This window comes from Phoenix dactylifera, chromosome 1 (genome assembly GCF_051530095.1).
Source record: "Phoenix dactylifera cultivar Ajwa chromosome 1, Ajwa_hap1_PhDact_Kaust_v1.1, whole genome shotgun sequence".
Taxonomy (NCBI): Eukaryota; Viridiplantae; Streptophyta; class Magnoliopsida; order Arecales; family Arecaceae; genus Phoenix; species Phoenix dactylifera.
In genome coordinates this window covers 56,684,424-56,710,157 of record NC_143190.1, presented here as the reverse complement: position 1 = coordinate 56,710,157, position 25,734 = coordinate 56,684,424, and the positions used below count along the sequence as shown (strand labels likewise).

Here is a 25,734-nt window from a genome sequence, read left to right as displayed (position 1 = left end):
AGGCACATTAGTAATTTCCAACAAAAAGACCATGAAACATTTTATGAATGCTGGGAGAGATTTAAAGAGTTGCTTCTCTCTTGTCCTCATCATGGGTTTGAAACATGGAGAACCATTAGTTTCTTTTATTAAGGGTTGTCTCCACAGTTAAAACAATTTATAGAGACCATGTGCAATGGTCTATTTTTGGAAAAGCAACCCGATGAGGCATGGGACTATTTAGACTCTCTCGCAGAGATTACACAATTATGGGATATAGGGGATAGAGTGAATAAACCTTTGCCTAAGCCTACTAGCATAGGACACGAGGGCCTTTACAACCTTAGTACTCAAAATGATATTCAGGCTAAAATGACAGCCCTTACTAGGAAGGTAGAGGAAATTGAACTTAGAAGGATTGAACCCGTCAAGACCGTAGAACATAACAGCGAGTGTTGTGGGATTTGTGAGATTCCTGGCCATCTCACCACTGATTGCCCCACAATATCCGCATTCAAGGAAGTCTTGCACGATTAGGCCAATGTTATGAATGCATATCAAAAATCTTTTAATAATTCTTTTTGGGGTACTTACAACCCTGGATGGAAGAACCATCCAAATTTTAGGTGAAGGAATGACCAACCTCAACTAGTATATTATCCAAATTTTGATGTGGGTATTATTTACCTGATTTCCGACAGCAAGTGGGTGAGTCCTACTCAAGTCGTGCCCAAGAAAGCAGGTCTGATGGCAGTCGAAAATGAGCAGGGTGAGTTAGTCCCGACTCGCGTTCCGACGAGTTGGCGCATGTGTGTTGACTACTAAAAATTGAATTTGGTCACTAGGAAAGATCACTTTCCTCTACCCTTCCTAGACCAAGTTTTGGAAAGAGTTGCAGGATACAATTTCTATTGTTTTCTCGATGGCTATTTCGGGTACTACCAAATCAAAATTTCACCAGAGGATCAAGAAAAAACTACTTTCACTTGTTCTTTTGGTACATTCTCTTTCTGACGAATGCCATTCGGGTTGTGTAATGCACCTGCAACATTCCAAAGGTGTATGCTTTGTATCTTTGAAGATATGAACGAGAAATTTTTGGCGATTTCTCTATTTTTGGCGATTCTTTTGATGATTGTTTATTACATTTACAAGCTGTCTTAGCTTGATGTATAGAAAAGAATCTGATACTGAATTGAAAGAAATGCCACTTCATGGTGCCAAAGAGAATTATCCTAGGACATATTGTTTCATTGAAGGGCATGAAAGTTGATAGAGCTAAGATTGACTTAATCGCCAAGCTACCTGCACCCAAGACGGTTAGAGATGTTAGATCATTTTTGGGTCATGCCGAATTTTATAGGAGGTTCATCAAGGACTTTAGTGTCATAGCTCGACCATTATGTAACCTCCTATCCCTTGATACATCGTTTAATTGGACTGAAACCTGTCAGAAGGCATTCAAAAAGTTGAAGTCTATGCTTAGCACTGTACCTATCGTGCGGCTGATAAGTGCTAAATAATGCATAAATTAATATCTTATTCATAGCACTTATCATTATTTTAATTCACATATTTTGTAAATTCAACCAAAAAAAATGTATTACCTTCATGATTGCATTTTAATAAATTATCCAAGGTAATTCAAGTTTGAATTACTTATTAATTAAGCTTAATGCATGCAGGTCGAGTCGAGCTCAATTACGTAAGGCCTAAATAGACACTGCATCATCCTCCAGAGTCGACTCCAAGAACTCTTCTCCAAAACCCAGTACTTAATGACTCTTCACACGTTCACCTAAATTTCTTTCCACTCGTTCCAATTTTTTATGAGAGACATGATCCAATTCCCCTATTTTAATTTCAAAAATAATAAAATCCCTTCAATTATTTGTCTCCCAGATCTCAAAGCATACCATCATAGTTGCACAGATCCCAAAGCTCCATCCACTCCTCACATCTCGTTCAAACTCCTAGCATCCCACGGTCAGCCGTCCGCATTAAGATCCCAACATTCCATGTTATCCCTCCCTTCCGAATCCAAAGAACAGAGCCGTTGGCTCTTTCCAGTTGAATCAAATTCAAAACCCCTCAATCCTTATCCCAACTAAATTCCCAAGCTTTCCAGTCGTTCGTGATTCCTCCCAGGCTATCAGCCATGTCCACCGTTCACAGCTCCGAATCTAGCAACACCCTCCTGCACCCACGCTCTCATATCCAAACCTCCCTTTCTTCCGGATCGTTCTCACATTCATTCCGTTTATAACTTGATCCCATGGAATCCCCTGTTTCGGAAACAGAACACAGGCATCTTTCCACTCCGTGGATCACTCCCTTCCAAGTTCATCGCAGCGTCCGTGAGTATCTCCTAGAGTCTTCGGATCCAGCTCTAACTTCTACCGCGTCCGGATCTTCCGCGGCCATCAAATCCCATCTCCATCCAGCCGCTTTCATCCTTATCCCCTGCTTCAAAGATAGAATCCATCTTCCTCTCTCCCACTGCATCCAGCTCACGGTTCATCACTTCTTCCGGTTTCCTTCCATTCCGTGTTCATCTTCCACGTCACCTCCTCCCAGATTTCGTTTGCATCACCCAAAGATCTCTTCCCATTTCGAGAGCATCAAAGGATCTTGTTTCAGCCGATTCCCAGACTTCATCCAACCATTCCAAGCTTCACGTATTAGAACCGGATCCTAGCTTCTTCCGCATCCCGTGCCATATCCAGCCTCACGTCATGTTGATCCGGTCTTCATCTCGCCCGTCAAGCATCCCAACGTCCAAATGCATTCTCCCCTGCTTCAAAACTATCATCCTTATCTTCTCATCTCCTCCCGAGTATCCCGTTCATGATCCCCTCCACAGATAAACGCCCCAACTCCCCTTCTTCGGAATAGAGGATCATCCTTATCCTCTTCCGAATCAGGCCGAACTTCATCCAGATCATTTCACGGATTCTTCCCGAATGTCCCACGATGAATCCAACGTATCCCCGGATCCCAGCATTCGGATTGATCCCAGCTCACGGTTCAAAGCAACCGTATCAGATTTCCTCTTCCGAATCCATCAGCATCCTGAGCATCTCCTCTCAGCCGAGATCCCAACTTCTTTCCCCTGTTTCACGTTCAAACCCGTTCGCAAATCAAGCCAAACTCCCGAGCTTCACGGCACCTAAACAAAGCCTTCCTCCCAGCGTCCGAAATCTTCTCAGCCTCCATCCTTATCCCGCAGCCATGATCCTTATCTACACTCGGAACAGGGAGATGGGAAGTCTATTTAAAGGAGTCGGACGTGAAGACCAGGGCATTCATCTTCCCCCACCGGGGGCTGCTCCCATCATCTCTCGGAGGCCAAATCCCACGGGAAGAAGAAGAAGTAAAGGGAGAGATAATAGTTTGGGATATTCTGGGAATTACTTCCCACAAAAAAAAAGAGAGAAAAGAAATGAAATGATAAGAGGGGAGTCGCCGAAAGAAGAGAAGGAAGAAATGGGAGCCCGCTGCTGTGCCACTGCTGCTGTCGCCCACGACTTCATGGAAGGCTGAGCTCTTCTCTAGGGCTGGATGCAGCCCTAACACAGAGACATGGGTTTTATATTTTATTTATATTCTTGGGGTTGTATGAACTTATTGTTTATAATGGATATCTTCTTTTGAATCATATTTAATTTCTGTGATTTTAAGTATGATGTTCGTACAACTGTTCTTCATGATCACTAGGTAAATATAAGATAGTCCATGCTTAGGGAAGATGCGATGTGCTGCCACCTTAGATTAGGGCAGACATTTCATGCCAACTGAAGATAGATTATGCCCAAATTACTTTTGTGAATTTTTATTTAAATGCTTATTAGGCTTGTAGCCAATTTGCATGTTAATCCAAGAATAAATTAAAATATAAATAACCCTTGTTCCGATGTTAGTGGTGAATTCCTTGCCCTAGGTTCTCTCAAATTGATATCATTTTAATTGCATTTTTTTTTATTCAATTGCTTAGTTTAATAGTCTTCACAAATTCATCATTTTAAATATTTTTATTTTTAAGAAAAATAACTATACCCCAATCCCTGTGGATCGATACCCGTAATCACTATCCTACTAGATACGTGCTATTGCGTGGTCTTTAAAGTTGACTATCAGCGGCCACCCGATTGGTCATTACCTTTTGAGATCATGTGCGATGCTAGCGACTATACGATAGGAGCTGTCTTAGGACAACGCAAGGATAATAAGCCATATGTCATTTACTATGCAAGCAAAATCTTAAACGATGCTCAAATGAATTACACCACCACCGAGAAGGAATTGTTTGCAGTAGTATTTGCATTAGACAAATTTCGCTCGTGCTCCTATTGTTATCTTCATGGACCATGCAGCGCTAAAATATTTGCTGGATAAGAAAGAGGCCAAACCACGCTTAATACGATGGATACTTCTACTCCAAGAATTTGACATCACTATCAAAGATAAAAAGAGAGTAGAGAATGTGGTTGCTGACCATTTATCACGGCTAGTTTTTAATGATTCGGTGCCACAGTTTTCCATCAAGGACTCATTCCCCGAAGAGCAGTTGTTTGCATTTTCTACTATGCCATGGTATGCTGACATTGTAAACTTTCTTGTTATGAACTGGATGCCGGAGCATTGGGGATCGAATGATAAGAATAATTTCCTGCGTGAAGTAAGGAGTTATTATTATGATGCCCCCTATTTGTTCAAGTATTGCAACGATCAAATCTTTAGACGATGCATACCGGATCATGAGATGCAAAGTGTACTCTCTTTTTGTCATGCCAGTGCTTGCGGAGGATACTTTGCATCTAAGAAAACGGCAGCTAAGGTATTGCAATATAGTTTTTATTGGCCTATACTATTTAAAGATGCCCACGTATTCTGTAGGACATGTGACCCATGTCAACGTGTTGGGAGTCTAACTCGTAGGCAAATGATGCCTCTTCAGCCCATTACTGCTATTGAAATTTTTGACATGTGGGGCATTGATTTCATGGATCCGTTTTTGCCATCTTTTGGATACGAATACATATTAGTCAATGTTGAATATGTATCCAAATGGGTTGAAACGGTATCTTGTCGAACAAATGACCACAAACCAGTTTTAAAATTTCTTAAATAAAATATATTTTCTAGGTTTGGGATGCCCAAGTTTATAATTAGTGATGGGAAAAAATATTTCTGTAATAAGCCTTTTGAGATCCTATTACGAAAGTACGATATCACCCATAGAATTGCAACTCCTTATCACCCGCAGACTAGTGGCCAAGTAGAGTTAGCCAATCGGAAGATTAAACAAATTTTAGAGAAAACAGTGAATCCATCACGCAAAGACTGGTCTTTAAAACTTTCAGACGCATTGTGGGCTTACCGTACTGCTTATAAAATTATTCTTGGTATGTTCCCGTATCGGCTAGTCTATAGAAAAGCATGTCATCTACCTGTTGAAATAGAGCATAAATCGTATTGGGCTATTAAAAAATTAAACTTTAAATTGCAAGATGCTGGTTTAGCTAGAAAATTACAATTAAGTGAGTTGAATGAAATTCGTCGGGATGCGTATGACAATGCTAGACTTTGTAAAGAACGAATGAAAATTAGGCACGATAGATTAATTCTAAGAAAATCTTTTGAACCTTCACAAAAAGTTTTTTGTTATGACTCTCGCTTATATCTGTTTCCTGAAAAGTTACGATCAAGATGGATAGGTCCTTTTATTGTAAAAACTGTTTTTCCATACGGGACAGTTGAGATTGAGAATCCACAGGATGACAAAATTTTTAAGGTAAATGGACATAGATTAAAACATTTTCTTGAAAATTTTGCAGATGAAGAGGACTCATTTTTCTTGGGGGAGCCTTCTTATAATTGAGCATGACGGCAAAGGTATGTGTATATTAGTTAGAATTATTTTTTTCTTTATTTTTAGTTTTTTCTTATTTTGTAGGTCTTCTTTTTTGGATATCAACAACTCAAGGTATTCCTCTTCTCTCTAATATTATTTTCTCTATTGTCTCTCATATATAGTTTTCTTGCATCTTTTATATTCAGGACAATGCAATGTTTAAGTTGGGGGGAGGGAAATATTTTGCACCAAAAAAAAGAGAGAGATTTCGTTTTTGCATTTGATTTATTCTATTACTTTCTTTTCTAAGCAAATGCACATGTATTTTCATGTTGAGTTTGTTTAACTATTAAGGCAAGGAACACATGCATACGATGACTGATCAGAGACCTATTATTAGATCCCCGCACGTGTACCTAATGACAATAGGAAGGCCTCAAGAGTTCACATTTGTTAACTGCATTTTTGTTAGCCTTATCTATAAAAAAAGTATGAGTATCATTGTTCATACCATAAGGTTCATGATTTAATTTTCACATAAAGATAGAGGTTGAATATCCCGGCTTGATTACTTAGGTGTCTTATGATCCGACCTTGGTTGACCTATAGTCACGATGCAGTCACGTATATAATAAAAATATCTATATGGTTCAGCCTACCTTCTCTTTTCTTGCATAATTATTATTCAAAAAAAAAAATTCTTATGATGACAAGTCTGGCCTCGTAGCATAGTCTGGTTCAAGTAATTAAGTCCGAGGGGTGTTTCACCAAATTTCTTGAGCCAACTGGGTCGGGGGTTATTGGCTGAAAACTCGCTACATGGACCTTACTAGAGCCTAATGGGGTTGGACAGCTGTAGTCGTCATATGTGTTGAAAAAAAAAGAAATAAAAATAAGCATGAATGAGTTGGTCAGGCTGAACCCAGTGACATGTGGTAATGGCTGGTTTGACTCCATTGTATTGGACCATTGTGTACCCGGGTTGTTTAGTTGGGATTGAAAACTTTTTCTTTATATGCGAACCATTCTTGGCAAATTCAGACAACATGTGATATTCTGAAAATTTGGTGGATCAGGGTCTAACAAATTATAGAAAACACTTGAAAACTTGAGTAGTGCACCTAAAACTCGGGCGGTGCCCTGTTGTAGTGGAGGTATTAGTACTCTGAGAAAGTCAAACTATTTTATGCACACTGCACTTTTATATTTTTCTTGCTTTGATAGTTGCCATGCTTGAAAATATTTATTAATTAATTACATGTGTATTAGCTTAGAATTTATTTCACATTTTTTTAGGTTCTCATGTCATGTCATATCATTCATGATGTTTGTGGGTAACATTTCTACAAACTCTCACGAGACAACACTCGTCCACTAGGGTAACCTAGGGATTTAACGGCTTGTTGCACATGCTAAGTGCAATCGTGATGCCCTACGAAAGCGGGTACATATCTTAGTTTTATGTCTTTAGCTTCAATAAAAAGTCATAGGTTAAACTACACCTTTTGCACTCTCATTTTATTATTTGCTTGTTAATTGCTAGAGACTAGCAATAAGCTAGTTGGGGGTGTGATGAGAGCACAAAAGTGCAATCTACACATCACTTAAATTAGTATTATTACTGACAAATAATGATAAAAGTGCTGCATTAATATTATATTTTTGTGGGGTGCAGGTGATCACAAATCAAAGCTAAAATGCACAAAGGGCCTAGATTCATTATCCAGGAGGATCCAACGGTCCGTGGTGTTCATAGCAGCATGCCCATTATCTCCCAGCATCTCGTGCGTCCCAGCTCCCGTGCACAATCTCAGGCATCCATTTGAAGGAGCTTGCAATTCAGCATCCAAACCTCATCTGTCCGTGAGCCCGTGTGCAATTCGTCAGCATCCCGTGAAGCTTCCCAGCGCCCAAGTGGAAGGGATCGCGATCCATCCGCGCATCTTCCGGATTCGTGATCGCCCCAGTCATTCCGTTCATCCATCCAAGTCCCAGTCCAAGCTCCTGCATCCGTGCTTCATCTTCCGCATGCGATCCAGTCTCCTCCAGCCGTCCACGTTCCAGCTCTCAGCGTTGGATCCGCCTGTGTGCATCTCCTAGCATTTCGTATCTTACCCAGCTATCCACAAAGCATCCGGATCCTGCATCCCAGCAACATTCCCAGCACTCTCCGTGATGCATGCCAAGTAATCCGCGGCATGCACCCTCTCCACGCCCGTGAGCCAGCGTTGGATCCTCCCCACGTCCGATTTTCAGTCGTCCGCGTTCGATCCAGCCATCCATTCCAGATTCACGTCTCATCCCGAGCATTCATCCATTGATCTCCACCGCATGCGATCAGGGGGATCGAAGGCCAAGGGATATTTATCTCTCAGTTGGGGGAGAGGGTGGAGCTTATCTCTCATTTCGAAAAGAAAACAGGGGGCCTTTGCCATTGAAAAAAAAAGGGAGAAACAGAGCATCTGTTTTCGAAAAGAATTGAAAAAATATGGGGAGGCTAATGTCTTTTATGGAGGGCTGATATCTTAGGAAGGGTGATGGAGGAACCTTTGATGTATTGCTTTCTTTAAAGTAAATTCTAAACCTTTGCTCTTATTGATTTATATTTTGATGTGTTATGGATTCTTGCATAATTATTTTGTAGATAGTTCTTTAATGGTTTATGTTTACTGATACATGGACTGCTTTAGTATTTGATTTGTCGTTGATGTAATAGGCACGATGAATGCTTAAAAATTGAGTTTATATATTCATGAAATATATACCATGATTAGATCTATCCTACCGTTAATCTTTAATCAAGAACCATAAAATTTATTTATTGGATGCAATATCATCAAGTGAGATTCCAGATCCCTAACCATCTCTATTTTATTGAACTTTGTTAATTACTTATTCTTCTCTGTTTTTAATTCTGAAAACAATCTGAAATTACATCTGAAATTATGCTAATAATACTTATAACGTTTTCTGAGGATTCGATCTCGAACTCCCGAGTTTTACTACTTGTGCGATTCTCCTGCATTTAGGAGAGCAGTTTTGCAAACGCATCAGGCCAGCTGCTGCCATGCTTGGCCAAAGCTCGGCCAAGCCTCCAAGCAATGGAGTTGGCCCGAGTCTTGGCTTTGGGCGAGGTTGGCCTCGCTTGTTCCGGCTGAATTTGACTTAGCGGAGCGGGGTTCGCAACATTCCCCCTCCCTTGGAGAACATCCTTGCCCTCAAGGATGATGTTGGAGTGCTCATGTGCCGCCACATTGTTGTCATCCTTGCGGTAGTGGAAGTAGCCAAGCATGTTCCATGTGTAATTTGGGATGATCGGTACAAGAACATACCTCCAATAGAACAATCCTCCTTGCAACGGGTGATGCGCAAGTCCATCAGCCGCTGCAGCAATTTCGTTGCAGAATTCTGGTGCTTGCAGTCTTTGATCTTCTGCATCAGCGAGCTCGTTTTGATGGGTTGTTTCGCCACGGCTGGCTGCTGCAGGTTTTGTCTTCACATCAGGTTCCGCTTCAGCATCTTCTACCGTGCAGGGGTTGGTTTCAGCAGCATCTCTTTTGCTGCAATTAGTTTCAGCAACCTGCAGAATTGGATTTCTTGGTTCGGTGGCTTCAAGTTGCTGGGATTCGATGCTGCTGCGATCTGAAATTGCAGCGACACCTTTGGCTTTCAGTTTGCTGCAATCGTCCAGCAAAAGGGCCTGGCCGGAGTTGCAACGGTGGTTCTTTGTCCATTTGGTGCCACACTTGAAGCACAACCCCTTGTTGATGAAGTCCTGCAGTTCATCATGAGTAAGTTTCTTTACCTCCTTCACTTGCGGTCTGTTGGTGATTGCAGCTGTCTCCTTGCTTATGGATGACGCCTGAAATTGCAGAGGCTTGCTGCCTTTGCTGCAGGTTGTTTCTACTGCTGCAGCACCGGTTGATTGGTTCTTTCCTTCGCTCTCTGCTACATAATTTTTAGCACCCTTTGATTGCTGACTTTGGCCCAAGTTTGCTGCTAAAGTTTCTGCTGCAGCCACAAGGTCTGCTGCAGCCGATTTCGACATGCCACGGCTGAGTTTAGCCGCCTCAATATTGCTGCATAATTTTTCAGCAGCCCCTTTCTTATTGCAGACTATTGGGTGGTCAAGTTTGGGACTCCTTGGCCTCTGCCTTTGAAGCTGTGATCCCCTAACAACATTCTTACCATAGTCAGCCATCGGCTTCCTCCACCTATCAATGTGATCTCTTCAGCCATGAGGCTCTTGAGCACGGAATGGTTCCTCTTCGGAATCCGTCTCACTATCATAGTACCCTTTCCTCTAATCCATGTGCCCTCTCCGGTCTTCAAGCCTTCGAGCATGGAAAGGCTCGTCTTCAGACTCCGTTTCATCATCATAGTACCTCCTATGCTTCTCACCATATCGGTCTCCTTCTAACACAACTCTTCGGCCCTCTATTCTTCCTTCTCGACAAATGTTTTTCCACATATTTTTTTTATGTTTTGCCCCGAGCCATAACCCTTACGGCCGGTTGCCCCAATACTAGAATCACTCTTGCTTTCATCCCATACCCAGTCCTGCCGTGAGGCATGCGACCTTGACACTTCTCCATGAGTTCTTCTACGCTCCCGCTCTCTCCACATGGTTACAACTCCAAATACAAACCCCGAAATCCCTGCTCAATGTTGGTTAAAACCAACTTACACCCAACGCAGAAAATTTTACCTACAACTCTCGAAATCATCAACTATTCCCTACCTAAGTTGCTGTCTAAACCCTTCACATTCAACACAAATAAACAGGAGTTTTCTATAGATGGCAGAAAATCAAAATACTGCCACAATCAAATCGTTGCAGAAAATCTGGTGTAACAGCAAGTATATGCTGCAGAAAATTTTCAACCAATTGCAGAAGTCAGATCTGAAATTTTCTGTGTTCTGAACGTTACCTCCTTGAAGAAGACTTATCCCAACGATGGTGAGACTCTCTCAATGAAAGCACCAGTTGATGGGGCTCACGGTCCCAAGCCCCACACCATGCCTTTGCCGTCGCTCCTCAGCGTCCGCCTTTGCGGTGGTGGATGGTTTGTACCGATTTATAGGTAACGCTCGTTAAATCACTCAATTACAAAGGCAATCAATAAAGCAAACTTAATGGATTCAACTCTCAAATTGAAGAACAAGAACAAAGAACAAACAAAGAAAAGAAAAATCTAATAAAGCATTCAAGGATCTCTACTAGCCCAATCAAATGAAGAATCGTAAGGATCCCTCACTAGCCAACAATCTAGTAGGGATTAATGTATCCCATACTAGCCCAAATCTAAGGCTTAACCCCTAGACTGAAATCGGCACAATGCCGCCCAAGGAAAAACCTTTTACAATGCTGAAAATATATGATCCAAAGAATATCTTGGAAGGGCCCTAATGGCTCCTTTATATAGGCGTAATGCCCATGTGCTGAAATCAGCTTATTGGCGGAAAGCAATTCAAATTTCAAATCTATTCCTAATCAGCTGCAAGGGGATTCATTTGAATCTGATTCCTTGCGGCTATGTGCTGAAATCGTTGGGCTTGATGAACGCCCGGGATGCATTGCACGGTTGGCTGGGGCGTGTGTCCCGTGTAGGGGCTGCTATGTGTCCATGGTTGGCTGATTTGGCAACTTGCTGGATTGAGCTCCCGGGCTGGCTGGGACGCGCGTCTTGGTTGGCTGGGATGCGGATCCTGGTTGGCCGGAACGCGGATCCAGCAAATGTTCTCCCGCGGATTGTTAACTTGTCCCTTTGCGCTTCCTTCATCTGGCAGCCTACTGCATCTTGGTCGCCCATGCTCTTACTCGCCAGATAGCTATGGAAGAGTCCGCAGACTCCTCCTCGCATTTTATATGTGCTCTTTCCTCCTTTGGCCCCTTGCTTGGATTTCTGCCATGTGGCTCGGCTTGCTGTCTTTGGCCGAGCGTTGCCTTTGGGGGCTTTCCTTCCTTCTTTGCTGGTTGGGCGCACATGTGATGCATGCGCTGGTTGATGTGCTGCCCGTTGGTTTGTGCTTGATTTTGCCGAACATAGGCTGATTTGCATGGGTTCAGCCCGTGCGCATGTTGCTGGGTTGCATGGCTGCTATGTTTGGCATGTGGGGGCTTTTGTGCTTGCTGGCATGTGGCCCCTTGGATGGCATTTGGCTGAGGTGTGCCCTCTTTCTTGGATTGGACTTGATTGGATGCACGCTGTTGCGGTTGAACTTAGACTTTTAAGGACTGTTTTGATGTGTCTAAGTCTAGGCGCTATCCTTTGGCTCGGCTGCCTTGATTGGGCATGATTCGCTGCTGGTGCAGCCTTGCCTTGCCTTTAGGTGCTGCTAGACCTCTCCCCCGTGCACGCGTACTCCGGTGTGCGCGCATGGGTTGGTGCCACTTATCGCCTCTCGTGGTTGTGCCCATCTTTGGCGTGCTTACAGCAACTTGTGGCGGCCGCATGTGTGCCGGGTGTTGGCACAACTCGGGTGGGCGCCTTGGCTGTGCATCAGCCCCTTTCATGTATGGTGAGGTCGCTTGGATGTGCGTCGGGGGCTGCTCAAGTGGGCAGGGGTCCGCCCTTGCTTGGATGTGCGCGGGCGTTGCTAGGCTTGGCTCGCGCACATTGGGCTGCTGCTGCAGTGGCTTGGGCGTGCGGTTGGCCGCGCGCTCAGACTGTGGCCGTCGGTCGCCTGCAGGCGCTGGGCGCCAAGCATACTTCGGCGAGGTTGGGCGCGCGCTGGTGGGTTGCCTTGCGCGCGCATGCTGCTGCAGTCGGGCGCGGATGCCTGGATATGGCCGTGTGCACGCGGATGGCCGCGCGCTGCTGGTGCGCGTGTGGTCGGGTGCGTGCTGGCTGGTGCGCACGCAAAGGGCTGCGCGCGGTAGAGATGGGCACTGGGCCGGGCCGCCCATGGCCCAGCACGGCACAGCACGAAGCGGGACGTGCCTGGCACGGCCCGCCAGCTACAGTGCCGGGCCGTGCCTGGCACGGCCCCTTTGAGAGGGCCGTGCTGGGCTAGAGGGTCCTGGCCAGCGGGCCGTGCCTGGCACGGCCCGCTTCGGGCCTGGGCCGGCACGGCCCGGTCTAGGCCCGCGGGCCAGCACGGCACGGCCCATAAGGGCCTGGGCCGGGCTGGCACGCGGGCCTGGCACGGTCCGGGCCTGGGCCCGGCTCGGCCCGATAAAAATTAATACTTCATAAATTTTTTTAATAAATTAATAAATATTGAACACTAAGAATTTATGATTTATGAATATAAAGCCACCTTAATGGTGGGGGGTTTGGCATAGACCCCTACCAGTTTATTAATTTAAATCAAAATGGTACATGAAGGGAGGTTTGGACCTTGGTCTGACCTCTAGAATACAATAAGAAACTAAGAAAGGGCCGAGGTTTGGACCTTGGTCTGACCTCCAGAATACAATAAAAATGTACAATTATAAAAAATTAAGAAATCTTACTAATCATCAGTGATTCAGTGAATCAGTATTCACTCTTCAGTCTTCAGTCTTCAGTAGTGTTTGTATCATCATCATCAGAGGATGTTATATTATGTCCACCTTTATCTTGAAGTCTTGCCTCAGCATCCAGCCAATCCTTGAAGCAGAGAAGCATCTCCACCGTTTCGCCCGTCGTCCTACTTCTCTTTTCGTCAAGAACACGCCGACCTGCACTAAAAGCGGATTCCGATGCTACCGTGGACATCGGCACAGCTAAAATATCGCGTGCAATTGCAGACATAACAGGATATTGATTTCTAACACTCTTCCACCAAGATAATACATCTAGATTCTCTATTTGATTTTCATCATATGCAGAATGAAGATCATTTCGTAAATAAAATTCTAGTTCACTACTTAAAGATGAAGAAGATAAAGAGGAACTTGAAGCATGTGTGTGTCTTCTCTGTGCAATGAATGAAAAAATAGATGACGAACGAGAACTACTAGAAGGAGAAATAGAGGTTTGTATTTGTGTTCTAGATCCACGAATTTTTTCATCATATATAGCATAAATATCATAAAGAAGTTTTTTTACCTCATCTTTAGCAGATTCAGCATCTTGATTCATATTTTCAGAGTATGCATCAAGTAAAATTAGCACGCCATTTAATTTAACTCTAGGATCAAATACAGCAGCTAAGTTATGCATAGGACATATCCTGTCCCAATACTCATTCCATTTAGATTCCATTAGGTCAATAATAGGCATTAAAACATCATCATATCTATGTTCTGCAAATTTTTGACTAATTATATATGCTTGTTGTAAAAATGAACATGAAGTAGGGTAATAAATACCAGAAAGAACATTGGTAGCATTATAAAAACTAAGCAAAAAATCTTCCAAAATTTTTCCTTTATTCCAATCAGTTTCAGTCAATGTAAATCCTAATCCACGATCATTAATATATGCACTTAATAAATTTTTATATGGGTATGCATCATGTATCATGCTATATGTGGAGTTCCAACGAGTAATTACATCAAGTTTAAATTTTTTAAAACGTTTACCATGATTTATGCATAATTCCTTAAATTCTTGAAGTCTTGATCTAGAAGCATGAATAAAAGAAACTGCATTTCTAATTTTTGAAATCACATCTTGAATCATGCCCATGCCAGCTTGAACAGAAAGATTTAAGATATGACATGCACATCTAATATGCAGTAAATTTCCATCTAATATGGGATGCAATGAGTCTTTTAATAATACAACAGCAGAATTATTATTAGATGCATTATCAAAAGTAATAGACATAATTTTATCATTAATATTATATGAACATGCAGTTTGATAAATTATATTTGAAATTTGTTGCCCAGAATGTGGAAAATCAAAAGCACGAAAAGCAAGAATACGTTTATTTAATTGCCAATCATTATCAATATAATGAGCAGTAATGGCAATAAAACAATTACTACCTACAGATGCTGACCAAATATCAGAAGTTAATGAAATTTTTACATTTAAAGTAGAAAGTGTTTCAATTAAATTTTGTTTCATTGCTAAAAAATTGGTCATAGCTACTCTTCTAAATGTACGCCTACTAGTTCTTTTGTAAGCAGGTTGTAGGTTTAATTGAACATATTCTTCAAAATTAAAAGATTCACATAAACTAACAGGTAATTCATCCTTAACTATCCATTTTACAAGTGCTTTTCTTTGATTTTCATGATTATATGCAAAATTACCTACAAGTAATCCCCCTTGTATATTAAGGTTACTTTGAGTTTGAGCATGAGAATCATGCATCCTATGACTCTCTTGATGTCTTTTTAAATGCCCTGTTCCCCCACTACTACTACAACTATAAAGTTTGGCACATTTTTTACATTTAGCTTTCCAGACTCCCTCAACCATAACTCTATCAAATTCATTCCATACAGTACTAGTCCTCTTACGAGAAGAGGTTTGACCTTCACTCGGTTCACCAGTTCTAGAGGAACTAGGAACAAGGGGTTGGGGATTAGTTTCTTCTCCCTCAGAAACAGGAATGCCAAACTGACTTTCCTCAAAAGATGACATATCTATGATTAATTCAAAAAATAAAAACTAACCGCAAGGAGGAATTAAGTAGAGGGTCGGAGGGCAGAGGCAGAGCCGAGATTCCGAGCTTCCTCTTGTGCTCTCAACAGAAACGACCTTCTCTTCTCAACAGGAACCTCCTCTTGTGTAGCACTTGAACAAACTAAAAATTAAATTGCTAGAAGAGCACTTTAGAAGAGAGAAATAATAGCAGTAGAGAAGGAGAGAATGAGAGGTTTGGTGTGGTGAGAATGAGGGAGGAATGGGCTATTTATAGAAGCCCAAAAAATTTTTTTCCCAAAATACCCCTCAATTCAGCCGTTATTGGACTGTTGGGAGGGGTAAAAGGGTCATTTTCACGAAAATAGCCGTTGGAAACGGCTATTTTCCTCCCCCCTCTCCAGACGGGCCGTGCCAGGCACGGCCCGTTTGGAGACGTTGCGGGCCGTGCCTGGCACGGCCCGTTTGCGCCCGTTACGGGCCGTGCCTGGCACGGCCCGTGGCGTGCCGTGCCCGGCCCGGCCCACCAATAGAGGGGCCTGGGGCCGGGCCGGGCTGGCCTTCCGTGCTGGACGGGCCGGGCCCGGCACGGCCCGCTTAGTTTTTGGGCCCGGGGGGCCTGGGCCGGGCCGGCCCGGCACGGCCCGTTGCCCACCTCTAGCGCGCGGGCTGGTGGGCCGCGCAGAGGGCCGCGCATTGCTGGTGCACGCACGGAGGGCCTCGTGCCAGCTGGTGCGCGCGCGGTTGGTCAGGTGCAGGTTGTGGCCGTGCGGGCGCGTGGTTGGCCGCACGCCGGTGTGGTCATGGCTGATGGCCCCGAACCTCGCATGGGCGCTGTGGAGGGCCTGTGCGGGGTTGGGCCGGCTGCTGCCATGCTTGGCCAAAGCTCGACCAAGCCTCCAAGCAATGGAGTTGGACCGAGTCTTGGCTTTGGGCGAGGTTGGCCTCGTTTGTTCCAGTTGAAATTTGACTTGGCGGAGCCGGGTTTGCAACACTCAGTCTCGAAGCATCTGTATTTGCCGCTCCAAGTTCTCGACTTTTCTGTCGAGCTCGGGTGGGGCTCCTGTTGCAGCTCGGCATGGGGCAGACCCCGCCTCAGATGGGTAATCCCGTGCTCGAGGTGTTTGGCTTCGACGCGAGCTCTCAGGATAATATATGCGCGACAAGCCCTCCCGTCTTGGGGCTCGAGCTCGGTGGGAGCTTCAATGGTGGCAACGCTCTACAGAAAAATGACGTCGCGAGCGGCGTCCTGAGGACTCATGCTCATGAGGAGGAAGTACAGGCTGGTCTTATACTTGCTGCAGGCCTTGAACGGCTGCAGTGAGTGCTTGGACATGTTGGACAAGCAGGTTGAACTACTCCGGCTAGACTTGAAAAATTTGGTTTGCCGGTTCTGAAAGGGGTGGACTTCGGAGCGAGTTGCCGAGAGCTAGTGCTTGGCTCCTCGATGCATTTGAAGCTCTTTGACCCCTCAACTTCATGATCACGACTCAGTCCCTTTTTCTAGCACCAAATATGTTGTGGTTCAAATCTAGCCCAAGGCTGACCACGTCGGAGGAGTTGGAGGAGCTGCTGGAGTGTGGAATGAGAGGACTGGGCCACCTCCTGTGCGGTGATGTACCTGCACAAAGCCTCATTGGTGGGGTTCTGGTGAGGGCCCTCTGACGCTCAAGTTAGAGTGATGTATATTTTATCCAGTTAAAAAAGTCTCTTAGGCGTTATGTGACGGGGCTATTTATAGTCTCTGTAGGGGCGTTTAGGTGGCGGAGGTATGGCCCGTTCCCATCATGAGTAGGGATGACGTGCAGCCAGAGCTTGCTTGTGGCGTACGGTGTATGCCGTTCTTATGAACAATAAGACGTTGGTAGATATGACAGAGCATGGCTGGGAAAGCAGGGCATGGTCTCTGGTTGATATGTCGTGGCGTGGCCAGCAAGCAAAGCATGGTGCGGTGAGGCTGCTGCAGGGCATGGCCGCAGCAGGTGGACGACGACGTTGGCCTTCTGAGGCCGGCTTGGCCTTCTGAGGTTGGCCTTCTGGGGTTGACCTTCTGAGCTCGGCCTTCTGGGCTCGGCCTTTCAGAATTGGATGACTTCGTACTTAAAAATAGGACGATCCATTTTGCCCCCCCTCAGACGTACATCCAATTATTATGAAACAATGAGGTTAAGTTTTCGGGTTTTTATATACCATCTACATTCATCTGTATAATAGTTAGAATATTATTAATTTCTCAAATGCCTATGTGGTGAGATATTAAATAAGGAGAACGTAAGGTAAGAAATCCACCGCCCAGATTAATCCACGTTTAAAGACCACGAATCAGACGGACAAAAATATCTGCTTGCATCTGAACGCATAAAGATCGAAGGGCCGACCGATGTACTAGTTTACGCAAAACGTGTTCCGCGGTTCATCCGAACAGGTAGAGAATATTTTTTTCTAAAGCCAAGTGGAGCTCTCGTGGTCCGAGCTCGAGACCTATATATATTCTCCAGCGTGAGAGAACGAGGGTTTTAGGGCCATCGCTTCTGAGTCTGCGGCTGCTCTTTCTTGGTCCGGTGGTAAAACCCTAGCCATCCCTCCCTTGATTTCCACTCGGCGTTTGCATTTTATTTCAGATTGTTTTTAAAGTCATTTGCTTTGTGATCTGGATTCAATTTTTCGTGTTTTCAGCGGTTTTTTGGGATTTTTTTTGGTTCATTGGTGATAAATCAAGATCGATCTATATGGATTGCTTGTATAGGATTTATGTGCGGCTGTAAGCTGTTTTCTTTGGCTATAGTAAGCCTTTTGATGTATTGATGGATTGGAAATTTAACATGTAGCTGTAGATCTGGATTTGGTTTTGTTGCTGTTAGATCCATGACTTTATTGCATAAAGTTCAACTAATTAGCTACTCTATTTGTACGTTTAGATTGCTTGGATTTATTTGTTTTACGTCTTCTGGATCTGTGTTCTTTACTTAACTATGGTTATATTTGTTATTAAATTATTATAGGTAAATTTGTTATGTAAGTGGGGGTTTTGGGATGCGAGGGTTTATTTGGATCTGTGGCGAGTTCTAATACTAAGAGGGTGAGCCTTGGCAACGGTAAAGTTGCTCCGACCTGGAGGTCCCATTTTTGAAACATGGAAACAACCACTCTGGGGGTAAGGCTGTATACATCTGGCTCTCCCCAGACCCTGCAGTGGTAGGAGCCTAGTGCACTGGCTGCCTTTTTTGTGAGTTCTAATACTAGGTTGGATTAGGTTTGTATTACCATCTGATGAAAGGAAACAGGAAACTAGATGAGATCTTTTTGATTTCATGTACCTATGTTTTTAAGAGTATATGGCATAGTTTTGGCAGCTGACCATTAAGTTTAACTATTAAGTTGTATTTGGTCCATTTCTAATTATTTTATCATTAATGCTAGTTGCAGTTTTTTGAGAAAAGTTGCCAGCTTTGTAGGTTAATTGTTTGAAATCTGAAGGTTCCTATTCAAAGATAAAATGCTGTAGAAGCTTCTGTATTGATCACGTTATTGTAGCATCCACGCTTTTCTTGCTTCAGATCTCTCCCTACCTGTTCGCACTGCTGTAAAGAGCATTGGATTCTGGTTCAATCCCAACTCATGTTGCTTCTTACTTGTTTTAACAATTCTCCTCAAAGCTTTTTCCTAACATTTCGCACATAGAGCTTGGGCAAAAAATTCATTGTTAAATAACCTTGATGTGCTAGGGATGTATTAAATTCATGACCACAAGATCTGCATTTGCAATACTTGTATTTTATATGTGATTACAAGTACTTGCCATCCGTCAAAGTTTTGGCTATATATGTGATATATGGGCACATGTGAAATGTTATTGAATTTGTTATATTGTTATTTGGTTTGGTTTAATTGGGTCTAAATTTTTTGCAATGAGATTTATGCATGGAAATTTCTAATGATTGCTGTCATATAAAAGGTCACAGTTATTGTTAAGTGTTCTACCTGTTTTTATCCATAGAGTGACTTCTGCCTGTTCAAACAGGTAGTTAACTTCCTCACAGATTCTCTTGATAGTGCTGTAAACATCACATGACTTTGTTGTAACGAGTATTATCTGTTTCTATTCTGTCTGATGACCTACAGTTCGCTTCCTGGCATCTTAGTTGATAACTGTTTTTTGTGTCCTTTGAAATTCTACGACAAATTTCCAGGGTGAAAAAATACTCTTTGCTGCTTCAATTTGTTTAGCATAAGAAAGATTTAGACAAAGGATGACCATAGTTGAAAAAATGACATAACTCTTTGACCTGTTTGTCTATGCGCCAAGCTACCTCTTTCTTCTATTTGGTTTGGTATTGCTGATGTCTGTTAGGTGGTTATATTACATGCATCAGTACTTGTGTTATTAAAACTGTACTCTCCCCTCCTTCTATTTAGCAGTTACCAATTCACCATCTCAAACATGGTATTCCTGCCTGCTCCTGACTACTTGTTTTGTACTAGTTTAACAAGTAAAGGGTTGAAGGTTGGCCTGATTTGCTTCTTTCTTGATAGAGTCTGGAAGGGGTTCTCTTGCTGTTTTTTGCTTTATTTACTTGTCATTATCTTGATTTGTTATTCTCTTACGGTCTGCTTGTGTCCAATATAACATCCGTTAAATTAATGAGATTTGAAGGATTTTATAACTATCATACTGCAGATTTTGTTTGGGAGAAACCCACGAATCTCATTCCATCCAAGTGTTCCAGAGATCATTGAGTGGTAAGCAGGTGGCTGGAGGGGTTCTTAGAACTTAGGCATTGTTTATATAACACCTAGAAATTGTTAATCACTTATTTCTTCTTCCCCTTGTTATTCATCTGCTTTGCTTAATTTTTTTTCTCCTTCTCTTTTTCTCTTCCTTGTTTCTTGTCCTTCTCCTGTTTTCCTCTCTTCTTTGTTTGAACTGTAGAAGCTGAGACTGTGGTTACCCTTTGCTTGCACCAGCACTTGTCAAAGTCTTTTGCTTTATCTCCCTCTTTGCTTGAATGTGAGTACAAGAGAGAATTCATGCCCCCTATGTATTCTAAACCAAACTTTCTTCTAAATGATTTATTAGTGCTCCAATATTTGGTTAAGTGACCAAGGCACCCACTTACATACTTGCATATATAGGTTAGGCATCTGCCATATGTGTGGAGTGTCTTATCAGGCTGCCTAGGCCTTAGGCAGGTGCCTGGGAGCTTCCTGGATGTAGAAAGAGTAAATAGAACCTAGCTTTGCTTTTTTATGGTCTACTGCTGTTACATTGTTCAAGAATAAAGAATGGTAGAATTTTTTTGAGTTTCTTTTTCTGGTGGCTTTTATGATGACTGGGCACTATAGATTTTGTTATAATTAAGATGGCAATATTCTTTAGAGCAGTTCATAAAGTCATCTAATACATGGTTTGGTGAACAAGATAGTTTGAAACATTTTGCATATGTCTTGATAAATGAATGTTTTTTCCTGTAATTTTGAAGTTGGAATTCTGAACAGCTGCTCAGAAAAGATTATATTGCCATCGTTTTCTATTTCTTACAAATTTGATACTGTTTTTATTATATCGGTGTTTTGAAGAGTTGATCATGTTATAATTTTTGCTAATATGGCTCTGTTTTTTTTTGAAAAACAAATGATTCACAGGTACATACTTGAGCATCTTTTGTTGAATCTTCAGAGCAGGCAAGATGGTGAAGTTCACAGCTGAAGAGCTCCGCAGGATTATGGACATGAAGCATAACATCCGTAACATGTCTGTCATAGCACATGTTGATCATGGTATGAATCATCAATGGCTTTCTCTTTTATTTGACTCTGTGTACTGAAAATTGTGGTTGTCTCACCCCATTATTATTACCCCCTCCTTTTTCTAGTCTTCAACATTCTATGATTAAGACACAATAGACATTTCTTTAAGCTGTTCAATTGAAAGACAATGAAGAGATATTGTGAACTCGTAGAGATTCAGATCTATTGTTTTTCCCTTAACCAGTAAGCTTGTTGGCATCCCTGGTTCTTGCCTACTGAATTTATTCGAGTTTCTCACCATTATGACATCACGTAGGTGGTGTGGGGCTGCCAAATAACTCACTTTTGTTTGGAAAAAATGTTTTTTTTTGTTCTCATAACAGCAACCGGAGAGGAAAAAACTCTTCTTGACCTGTGCTTCTCCATTGATTGCAACTGTAGACAAACAGCTAGCCTCTAAAAGAAACTAAAACGGAGATGATACCTATTCTTTGCATTAATTTAGTTTAATTTTAAACATAATAGGCTCGAGGATTTATATGCTGGAAAGGATTGACCATGCATACTGTAGTTTTTGCTTCTTTCCGCTTCTTGTGGTTTTTCTCCTCTGTAACATTTTTATTTCTTATCTTATACAATTGACAACCATAATGCTTAAAGGAAAATGCATATTCACGGTTTGCATTATATTCTATGAAAAATATAAATCATTAGATGGCAAGATTTTTTTGCAATCAACAAATGTTATTTTATTGTTAAAAATTCAAATTGGTCTTATGTGAAGGATGATCAATTGGTGTTACTTAAAGGCACAGAGTGTTTTTTAGCTTTACTATGAGCATCTATTTATGCCTTTTTAGTTTAATTTTACGTAACTATAGAGTAACATTATAATTTAATGCGAATATTATGTGAAAAGCCAAAATACTGTTACAATTTGGTGATCTTTATTCTCTATTATTAATTTTTTCTTGCATTTGCACAAGTCTAATGACATTGTGCAACTTTATGCTGGTATGGATTGAAATTTTGTTTGGTTAAGTAGATTCTTTTTCCTTTTGTCAATGCTGCTTTAAAGTAGTATGTTTCAGTATCATGCTAATTGCTTGATGTTCAACAATATATATGATAATTTACACAATAAATGCTTTTTATTTCCAAGATTCTGTATGGGTGCTTTTTTAAATGATGTTCAAATTTGGTGTAAGTTAGAGAATTCATATTTTGGACCATCCAATTATATATTTTTATTCATGGTTAAAAAATAAAGCTTTTCCTTGCGTGTGGTTCTGCAGGCAAGTCTACTCTCACTGATTCTCTTGTGGCGGCTGCTGGAATCATCGCCCAGGAAGTTGCTGGAGATGTCAGGATGACTGATACCCGCCAGGATGAAGCAGAACGTGGTATCACGATCAAATCTACAGGGATCTCTCTGTACTACGAGATGTCTGATGAGTCTTTGAAGAACTATAAGGGTGAGAGAAATGGAAATGAGTATCTCATCAACCTCATTGATTCACCCGGGCATGTTGACTTCTCTTCTGAGGTCACCGCTGCTCTCCGTATTACTGATGGTGCATTAGTCGTCGTTGACTGTGTGGAGGGTGTTTGTGTCCAGACTGAAACTGTTCTTCGACAAGCACTTGGAGAAAGAATCAGACCTGTCTTGACTGTTAACAAGATGGATAGATGTTTCTTAGAGCTTCAGGTTGATGGGGAGGAAGCCTATCAGACCTTTCAACGTGTCATTGAGAATGCAAATGTTATTATGGCAACCTATGAGGATCCACTTCTTGGTGATGTCCAAGTCTATCCAGAGAAAGGGACTGTTGCTTTCTCGGCTGGGTTGCACGGTTGGGCTTTCACTCTCACCAACTTTGCCAAAATGTATGCTGCCAAATTTGGAGTTGATGAGGCCAAGATGATGGAAAGACTTTGGGGTGAGAATTACTTTGACCCAGCAACCAAGAAGTGGACCAGCAAGAACACAGGTTCTCCTACTTGTAAGCGTGGCTTTGTACAATTTTGTTATGAACCAATCAAACAAATTATCAGTACTTGCATGAATGATCAGAAAGACAAATTATGGCCGATGCTGCAGAAACTTGGTGTTACCATGAAATCTGAGGAGAAGGAACTTATGGGCAAGGCTTTGATGAAGCGTGTCATGCAGACTTGGCTGCCTGCAAGCAGTGCCCTCCTTGAAATGATGATCTTCCACCTTCCATCTCCTTCCAAGGCCCAGAAGTACCGTGTGGAGAACTTATATGAGGGCCCACTAGATGATATATATGCAAATGCTATCAGAATTTGTGACCCAGAAGGCCCTCTTATGCTATATGTTTCTAAGATGATTCCTGCTTCTGATAAGGGTAGATTCTTTGCATTTGGTCGGGTTTTCTCTGGAAGGGTCTCTACAGGTACGAAGGTTCGAATCATGGGACCAAACTATGTCCCAGGTCAGAAAAAAGACTTGTATGTGAAAAGTGTGCAAAGAACTGTTATCTGGATGGGTAAGAAACAAGAATCTGTGGAGGATGTGCCTTGTGGGAACACGGTTGCCTTGGTTGGGTTAGATCAATATATCACCAAGAATGCAACTCTGACAAATGAGAAGGAAGTCGACGCCCATCCGATAAGAGCTATGAAATTTTCTGTCTCTCCTGTCGTACGTGTAGCGGTTCAATGCAAGACTGCATCTGACCTTCCCAAGCTTGTGGAAGGTTTAAAACGTCTGGCCAAATCGGATCCTATGGTGGTCTGTACAATAGAAGAATCTGGTGAGCACATCATTGCAGGAGCTGGGGAGCTCCACCTTGAGATTTGTTTGAAAGATCTGCAGGAGGATTTTATGGGTGGTGCAGAGATTGTAGTTTCTGACCCTGTGGTCTCTTTCCGTGAAACCGTCCTTGAGAAATCTTGCCGGACTGTGATGAGCAAGTCACCGAACAAGCACAATCGTCTCTACATGGAAGCACGACCCTTGGAAGATGGGCTTGCCGAGGCCATCGATGAAGGGCGCATTGGCCCACGTGATGATCCAAAAGTACGTGCAAAGATTCTGTCTGAGGAGTTTGGTTGGGACAAGGATCTTGCTAAGAAGATCTGGTGCTTTGGGCCTGAGACCACCGGCCCTAACATGGTTGTTGATATGTGTAAGGGAGTTCAGTACCTTAATGAAATTAAGGACTCTGTTGTGGCTGGGTTCCAGTGGGCATCAAAGGAAGGAGCAATGGCTGAAGAAAACATGCGTGGGATATGCTTTGAAGTTTGCGATGTGGTTCTGCATGCTGATGCTATTCACAGAGGTGGTGGCCAGATCATTCCAACTGCTAGAAGGGTCATATATGCATCTCAGTTGACAGCCAAACCGAGGCTGTTGGAACCAGTTTACCTGGTAGAGATTCAGGCTCCTGAGCAGGCACTTGGAGGCATTTATGGTGTTCTTAACCAGAAGCGAGGCCATGTCTTTGAAGAGCTACAAAGGCCAGGTACTCCCCTTTACAACATCAAGGCTTACCTCCCAGTTGTCGAGTCTTTTGGGTTCTCGAGCACTCTGAGGGCTGCGACATCTGGTCAGGCTTTCCCCCAGTGCGTGTTTGACCACTGGGATATGATGTCTTCGGACCCATTGGAGCCTGGTACACAAGCAGCACAGCTTGTGAGCGAGATCCGCAAGAGGAAAGGCTTGAAGGATCAGATGACCCCATTATCTGAGTTTGAAGACAAGCTCTAAGTTATTGCGAGTTATGCATCTAGTCTTTATTTCGTTTCCATCCCATCTACCAGAGTCTTTTTGCAGGAAGTTCCTGCAATCGGTTTCTTTCTTGTTTCCATGTACTTGGATACTTTCATTTCTGATGTGTTATCTGAACAATTCCTAATGTCAAAGTATGCTGTCAAGATGCTTTATACATCTTTGCTGGCCAAGTTTCCGTCAAGATATTAAGACCAAGTTTGCAGGTAAGATAATTTATCCATCAATGCTGCTTAAAGATGAAAACTGAGTTGCATCAAGCTTGCAACAGCCATATTATCTGTGAATTGGTTAGTTTGCTGTCACACGTTTTTGTGGCAGAATATGGTGCGATATGCACTATGATTTTTCCGTTGGAGGATTTTCCAGTCATTCTTAAATGCTACGGCATTATGATGTCCGCGCCATGGGAACTGTTGCACCTAGGCTGGAATGAAGTTATCTTCCACTTCAAACTTGCAATTAAGGTTTCTCTCCTTCGCAGTCGAATTACTTAAATGGGCTTTCTTCATCCTGCAAATGTTAATTCTTGTCTGATTAGTTTGCCAAAATGCTAGGAAGATCTTTTATGCAAAATAATATGAATTGTCTGCCCAGTTTATTCTTATTTCTTTTAGTGACAATCGTAAATTTTCAATCCTATCGTATATATTGACAGATTCTGTGTCATAATATTTTATTTGAGATTTGAATGAAACATTTGTGAGGTTTGTTTGTTTTATGTCCGTTGCTGTTCATGATCGGGGACACGTATCCAACCAGCTGTTTGATTTGAGGCCATCCGGGTTCGAATATGTCATTGGCCTTGCCCTAGGGGTCACATGTGTAACAATCAAGAAAATTGGCCATCAAACTTTTTTTTTATCCTG

General features: G+C 42.6%; 1 protein-coding gene and 1 pseudogene across 2 annotated transcripts; one reads left to right on the top strand and one right to left on the bottom strand.

The window, feature by feature from the left end:
- Nucleotides 1–98, bottom strand: LOC113463725 (small nucleolar RNA R71; annotated as a pseudogene).
- A 17,681-nt stretch (nucleotides 99–17,779) lies between these two features.
- On the top strand, nucleotides 17,780–25,049 carry LOC103721885 (elongation factor 2). Of its 2 annotated transcripts, XM_088707420.1 has the most exons (4): nucleotides 17,862–17,924; nucleotides 20,039–20,100; nucleotides 21,004–21,138; nucleotides 22,404–25,049. In XM_088707420.1, the coding sequence occupies exons 3-4, from the start codon at nucleotides 21,048–21,050 to the stop codon at nucleotides 24,842–24,844; spliced, it is 2,532 nt and encodes an 843-aa protein (XP_088563546.1). In that variant the 5' UTR covers nucleotides 17,862–17,924; nucleotides 20,039–20,100; nucleotides 21,004–21,047; the 3' UTR covers nucleotides 24,845–25,049. The 2 variants fall into 2 exon arrangements, with proteins under 2 accessions (XP_017701852.2, XP_088563546.1); XM_017846363.4 differs by lacking the exon at nucleotides 20,039–20,100 and having other exon boundaries at nucleotides 17,780–17,924.
- The last annotated feature ends 685 nt before the right edge of the window (nucleotides 25,050–25,734 follow it).